The following is a 7,639-nucleotide window of genomic DNA, read 5'->3' as shown; positions in this document are numbered from 1 at the left end:
GACAAGGCTGCTCTGGACAGCCAGCCTGCCTTCCTAAATCAAGTCCTTGTCTATGCCCAGAATTTGATGACAAAGCTAAAGCTGAGCCTCTGCCCAGAGGTGGCTGCTGAGGGGAAAATGGGAGAATAACCTGGAAAGCTTGGCTATTGGATCATTTCCTCTTACTAACTTGCCCCCCCCTTTCCTATCAGTGGTCAAGAGATAAATTAGGCTTAATCAAGACGAACCATCCTCTCTTCTGTCTCTTATCTTACACCTGCTTTCTACCTACCTCAGGGTCATTCCCTTTGACAGACTATTTACTCTCTAAGACTGCCTTAGATTCTCCCTTATTTTTACTGAAGGCTTCAGTTTCCCTTTGCCAATAGGACCAATCACACCAATCCCAAAAAGCTACATCCTCCATCAGAAAGGAAAAGCCCAGACTTCAGAGTCAGACAAATCTGAAATCAAATCCTAGGGTCCATTACTCACTTTATCTTTGACTTTGGACAAGTTATTGAACCTTTCTGTTTCCTCACCTACGATATGAACAGATCAATGCATACTACTTCTGAGGGCTCCTATGAAGATTAAACAATAATATAAAGCCTAATGGTGCCTGGCATTCCATAGTAGGCACTCAAATGTGGACTTCTTTTCTCTCCTTTCCTCTCTTCAGTGTTGCCATGTGAGCCCGTGACCACCAGAGATTTAAAAAGTCCTTTTACTTCCTCAGTCTTACTGAGTGGTCTAATGAGAGGTCACGTTCTTCCCATCGAGTAGGAAAGCCCAAAGTGACATAAATGTTCTCTTCTACTTCCCCACATTCCAGGTCCTAGAGTAGTCCAGTTATTCTGAATCCAGCATGGTATGTCAATGAGATTTATCTGCCCACCTGCCCTACCACTTCCAAATTCATGTTTTGCTTCACAGAGTTGTAAGTAAAAACCAAAAGAGTAGTTTCACTATTCTGGGGTATAAGCAACACTGCCTCTAATAGTGTGGCACAAAGACCAAAGATGGAAAAATGATTATTTTCTTTTGCCCACTCTGTAGGTTTGCACCGGTGAGCAACCTAACCCAAATTTCCCTGGGCCTTGATAGCCTGTGGATACAAACAAGGCCTTATTAACTACATAATTCAGGCTCTCAACTCCCGCAAAGTCCTGCCCACAGATTTCCAACCCCTCCTCTTCCATACTTATGGGTCTCTCCAGGGGATGTCTCATTACTCAGCCAGATACCAGTCTCTGCTCAGTAGGACCTCAATAATAATTTCACCAGTCCTCACCAGAAGATTTAAGGCAGCACCAAGGGGACTTCCCTGGTGGTCCAGTGGACGTGGGTTCAATCCCTAGTCGGGGAACTAAGATCCCACATGCCACAGGTCAAATAAGCCTGAGTGCCACAACTACTGAGCTCACACGCCTCAACAAGAGAGCCCACGTGCCGCAAACTGCAGAGCCCACACGCTCTGGAGCCCGCGCACCACAACTAGAGAAGAGAAAACCCGCACGCCACAACTAGAGAGAAGCCCGCACACAACTAGGGAAGCATGCATGCAGCAACAAAAGATCCCACATGCCTCAACGAAGATCCCACGTGCCACAACTAAGACCCGATGCAGCCAAAAAAAAAAAAAAAAAAAAAGATAAAGAAAATAAATACAATAAATATTAAAAAAAAAAAAGACAGCACGGAGCATAAAGGTCTGCATAGAGCACCGACCGTCTGGTATGCCACCAAGGTACCAGAGCCTTCCCAGTACCAGAGCTACCTATATCCAATATTCTTAGAAACACACTTAATCCAAGCTGTGGCCAACTTCTCTCAGAGGCCTGAAATGCCCACTCTTCTCAGCCATCAGGATATGTTGGGATGGATTTTTGGACACCATCCAAAATGTAAGTCCCCCTCTTACCTCTCCTCCCTTTCTAATGGGATCTCTGGATACTCCCACTGATGGCAAAAAAAAAAAAAAAAAGGATTTATACCCTCTACCTCTACACCTCTTCCTCAAACATTCTCCCCCATCTCTGTGCTATAACTGAAACCTTGCTCTTGAACTGGCTTCTTCCTGAAATGTCAGGTGTTGCTCATCCTCCTACATTCCTTCCAATGTCACAATGTCCTGTCATTGTTTCTCCAAGGGTCTTGACTCTCAAACGAGCTATCCCACCCTCTGGCCCACTTCCCTATTTTCTCTCATTCATTGCCTGAATCTTAGTCTTGCTATCACCATCCCTATGGACAACCATCCAACACCTCAGTTCCTCAGTCCCTCAGCTCAACTACAAAGGCTTTTCCCTCTCTTTCACTTCAGCTACCTACTTCCATGGCCACACTTAGCCCTAGTCATCCCCAGGAATTTCTCCATCTACAAAATCGTGAACATCTACTTTCTGACCCAAACCTTCTATCTCTCCAGCTCTTTTTATCCCCACTACCAGGCCTCTGAATCTCATCAATAACACTAAGGTCTTGACTTCCCTACATTCTCCCTGTTAGCCCCCTCTTACTTTTTAAATTTCTACTCAGCTGGGACTCCATCCATCAACCACTATTCTCACTATTCTTATACTTCCACTATCATCTCTCTCTCTGACTAGTAAAATCCCCAACCCTGAATCAAATTGCCTCTGATCCTATAACCAGGTTGCTGATTATAGTGGAGAAAACTCACACATCCATAGACTGGTTCCCTCAAAATACTTGCTTCCTATCTTAACTGAGTTCTTATTGCTGTCTGGCAATTTTATGGGTTCCTAGTTACAATTTCAAGCCTTCTCTGCTCTCTTCACATTTCCTACAGGCTCTTCAAACTTTCTATCTTATTACTCCCCAACCCTCAGTAGGCCATTATTTCTCTTCGGGGGAAAAAAATTAAAAACATCAGATGAAATTACCTCAACTTCTTGCCACCTGTTATAAGAATCCTTGTATACAGTAGTTGATAGCACAGGCTCTAAGGCCAGATACTCTGGTTAGTATCCTAGCTCTGTAACTTACTAGAGATGTGATCTTGGGTAAGTTGCTTAACCTTTCAGGGTCTCTGTTCCTCAGTGTCCCTTCTAAAAGCCCCTTTCCAGTAGCAATCAAAATCATTTACACTATTCACCTCTTCTCTGATTTTACATTCAAAAGGAATATTTTTCCCTATACCTCCTTGCCTCACAGCATTGTTATGAGAATTAAATGAGTTAACACATACGGATTGCTTATAATTGCCTGGCATACAGTAAGCTCCCAATAAATGTCAGTCATCTGTTACTACGATTATCAGCATCTGCACTAACCTTAGCTCCATTACAGTGCAAGAGGCACTCTCCTCTTCCGAGGCAAAATCCTCCACCAGTGTCTTGGGTGCCATTCCTTCAAGGAATTTGAATATCAATTTTCCCCATTTCCTTTCAAATAGTGTATAAACATGATCAATTCCCAACCATCTTAAAAATAACCTCCCACAAACCCATAACCCTTTCTAGATGCCTCCTCTCCTTAGCTCACCTCACCTCTAATCATCCTTCATAATCAAGATTCTTAAATAGTTGTCCACACTACCTGTCTCCATTTCTCTAATTTCTATTATTTATTACCCTACTTCAGTTTGGGTTCAGAATTCAATTCTCTACCAAAACTGCTTTTGCTAAGGCAGTAGTTCTCAAAAGGGACAATTCTGCCCCCTCCAAGGGACACTTGGCAATGTCGGGAGACATTTTTGGTTGTCACAATTGGGGGCTGCTACTGGTGTCTTGCGGTAGAGGGCAGGGATGTGGCTAAATATCCTATACATAGCACAGGGCAGCCCTCCACAACAAATAATTATCCAACCCAAAATGTGAGTAGCACCAAGGTTGAGAAATCTCATGCAAAGATAATTTATAACCTCCGTATTGCTACATACAATGAATGCTTTCTATCCTTTATGTGACTTGGCCAACTCGGGCACTTGACCCCATTAGTTTCTCCCTCCTTGTAGTCCACTCTTCCCTTGGGTTCCACTGACACCTCACTGGTATTCCCAGTCTGTTTCAGTATCCTCTTCTATTATTATTTTTTTTATTTTTGGCTGCACCACGTGGTTTGTGGGATCTTAGTTCCCCAACCAGGGAGGAACCCAGGCCCTCAGCTGTGAAAGCAAGGAGTCCTAACCACTGGACCACCAGGGAATTTCCTATTATCTCTTAAATATTGGTACTTCTCAGGGTTTTGTCCTAGGCTCTTTTCTCTCTAGACTCCAAAACCATTAGAATCAATTGGGGCTTTTGTTTTTTAAATGTCCCAGGCCTCACAGATTCCATTGTTCTGGAGTGGAGCCCAGACATCTTCTGCATTTTAAAAAAGTTGCTAGCTAATTCTAGTATCCAGCTAAGATGGAAAACCACTACACTAGTCTTATTTTAATCATATCCACTCTCATCACTTTAATTACCATTTATATACTAATGGCTCAAATCTATAATAATAGAGTCTTTCATTTAGTCAATATTCATTGAGTACCTACCTAGGTACTGGGGTAGAACAGTGAACATCAGAAGAGGTTCCCTACTCTCCTGGAACTTACATTCTAATGGAGGAGAGAAATTAACCACAAAAAGATCGTTTCATATAGTGATAAGTACTGTGAGGACATCATTAAGAGATGATGTGTGTGTGACTGGAAGAAGTATTTTAGATACGAAGGTCAGCAAACACCTGGGAGGGAGGCTGGGATTTGACCCAACATTGTTATGAAAAGGAGTCAACCATGTGAATATGAGGAAAGAGAATCCTGCACAAAGCACACGCAAAGATACTAAAACAGAAGCACGTTTTGTACCATCAAGATTAGGACCAATGTGGTTAAGGTAAGGCTAGTATGGAAAAATATTCTCCTATGAGGTTGTGGAGACAAAGGCCAGATCATACAGGGCTTGGTAAACCAAGGTAAGGAATTTATAGCCAACATACAATGGGAGGTCACTGAAAGGGTTTTAAAGAGGCATGACATATAGGTTGATTTACATCATTACCATATTGTTTAGCTGCTGTGTGAAGAATAGATTTTAGAGGGGCAAGATTGTGGGGGACCTATTAATGGGCTATTGCAGTTATCCAGAAAAGTGATGACTGTAGCTTGTACCAGGATTAGAACTAAGAATATAAAGATGGTTTCAGGATATATTTTGGAGGTAGAATTAAAAGGACCTGAAAGTATGGGATGAGTGAAAGAGAAATCAAATGTAGGTTCTAAGTTTTTTATCTGATCTGATTTGGGTAGATTAAGACTGAGATGAGGAAGACCAGGAAGAAAGAAACTGATTTGGAGATCAGAAGTTCTGTTCAGTCCCAGCGGAGTCACCAAAAAAAAAAAAGTTATGTTAAATACATCCTAGTGGAAAAGTCAAGTAGGCAGCTGGACATAATGCAGAGTTAAGGGAAGAAGACAGACTGGAGACATAAATTTGGTGTAGTCATCACCATATAAAACCCAGGATAAAAGTGAGTATAGGGGCTTTCCTGGTGGCGCAGTGGTTAAGAAGAATCCGCCTGCCGATACAGGGGACACAGGTTCGAGCCCTGGTCCAGAAAGATCCCACATGCCGCGGAGCAACGAAGCCCGTGCGCCACAACTACTGAAGCCCATGCAGCACAACTACTGAAGCCTGCGTGAGCCTGTGCTCTGCAACAAGAGAAGCCACCGCAATGAGAAGCCCATGCACCACAACGAAGCTTAGCCCCCACTCACCGCCACTAGAGAAAGCCCGCACGCAGCAACGAAGACCCAACGCAGCCAAAAATAAATAAATAAATTTTTTTTTAACAAGTGCGTATAAATAGAAGAAAGGGGATCAGAACAAACTGAGAAACTTCTAACACGTAAAGGGCAAGTAAAGCTAGCAAAGGAGACAGAAGTCAGTAAGGAACATCAGTGGCACGTAATGTTCAGTGCTGCTGTTCTCTGGGCTGCAGATTTGCACACCCAGCTGCTGACTGAATGTCCCTACTTGGAAGGGACATTCACAAGTGCCCCAAATTCTACTTACCCACAACTGAATTAATTTCCCTCATCTTACTCCCAAACCTGTTTCCTTTTCCAGTGTTTCCTATTTCAATGAACAGCACATCTACCCAACTGCCCAGGCCAGAAACCTGACTCTTTTCTCCCCACTACTTCTGACATCCAGCCAAATCCCATCAAATATACCCCTTCACTTCTCAAATCTATTATCTCCTCCTCATCCAGTCACTATCTGAGCTCAGACCTGTATCATCTCTCACCTGGTATACCATTCTGTCTCCAGTCCAGCCTCTCTACTAGGCAGCCATAATTATCTTTCAGTTGATGCCACTCAGGTCAGGCCATTCCCCTGCTTAAAATCTTTTAATGACTCCCCATATGGAGGCAGGGGGAAAATGAAATGCAAGGACCTTATCGTAGAGCTGGCTTACCTCTCCAGTCTTATCTTTTGCATGCCCATTCTTAAACTTCTTCCTCCAATCACAGTGCACTACATACAATTCTCAAGGGCACAGCCTGTTTCTCACTCTTTTAACTCCTGATTTATTAATATTTGTTCATGTCAGTTTTCTGCTGGGAACACCAATTCCTCACCCCAGCCTCTTTACTTAGCCAATTCCTACTCTTCCCTCAAGGCTCACCAAGCTTTCCCAATCCCACATGACTGGATTAAGTATCCTTCCAACCAGCCCTCAAAGCACCTTGTACTATTCTTACCAGAGCACTTATCAGACTATATACTCTCTGTTTGCTTGATGAGTAACATATCCAGCATCTGATGCAGTGCCTTACCCTTGGTAAGGGTAGGAAAAATAGTTTTTTAAAGAATATCAAATAACATATTATGTATATTGGTATCTTAACCCTGGTTTGTCAAACCTTACTCTTCCTTCCTAGCCCTTGGACCCCCATATTCCCAGCGTCTAGAACACTGCCCTAAATAAATGGTTCTCAGCTGTAAACCTGGTTTTTATCAAAACCACCTGGTGATCTAAAGATAAATTAAGATTCCCAGCTCTACCTCCCCACATCCCACCAATTTCTGATCCAGTAGACCTGGGGTGAGGCCTAGGAATCTGGAATTTTGACAACCTCCTCTGGTGGTTCTGACATGCAGTCATGCTTGGAAACTACTATTCTAAATGGAGTAGGAACTCAATAAATATGGTTGGAAGTAACATTTTAACTTCATGAAGTAGAATTCATTTCCTAATTCTTTAGAGTTCGAATCTGCTGTGACTGCATCCTGAGTGTGACAGAACAATGCACTAATGTACAAAAGTCCACAAAACAAACATCCTTTATTGCAGTATTACAAAACACTTTCCATTTTGGCAATATTTTACAATGCACTTAGCTTCAAGGGTTGGGAAGGATAAGGCTGGAAACTAAAGGGGGATATTTCGATGGACATTTCTAAAAGGAAAACTGTCCCAGCCCTCCCACCCAAATAAAAATCCAAATGTCACTTAATTTCACTACGCAAGAAGAGGCCACGAGGAAAGCAGCAGGCAAAACTCTGGCAATTTCACTATGGATCATGTCAGAGACAAAGGAACATTCAAAACAGTCATCAGTATGGTCGGTTGCGCTGCTCATTTCTGTAGTCGTTTCTAGGAATGAAAAATAAAGAGCCAGACTAAATTCCAATTTTCT

General features: G+C 42.7%; 1 protein-coding gene across 1 annotated transcript in view; it reads right to left on the bottom strand.

Moving 5' to 3' along the window:
* Nucleotides 1–7,227: 7,227 nt before the first annotated feature.
* Nucleotides 7,228–7,639, bottom strand: part of TAF15 (TATA-box binding protein associated factor 15) — a 29,287-nt gene continuing 28,875 nt past the window's right edge. The window contains exon 16 of the mRNA XM_059996977.1: nucleotides 7,228–7,596. Within this exon, the coding sequence (XP_059852960.1) occupies nucleotides 7,557–7,596 (40 nt within the window). The 3' untranslated portion in view covers nucleotides 7,228–7,556. The remainder of the gene's footprint in view (nucleotides 7,597–7,639) is intronic.

Source organism: Delphinus delphis, chromosome 19, assembly GCF_949987515.2.
Source record: "Delphinus delphis chromosome 19, mDelDel1.2, whole genome shotgun sequence".
Taxonomy (NCBI): Eukaryota; Metazoa; Chordata; class Mammalia; order Artiodactyla; family Delphinidae; genus Delphinus; species Delphinus delphis.
Note: the sequence above shows the minus strand (reverse complement) of the source record. Positions and strands in the feature narration are given on the sequence as shown.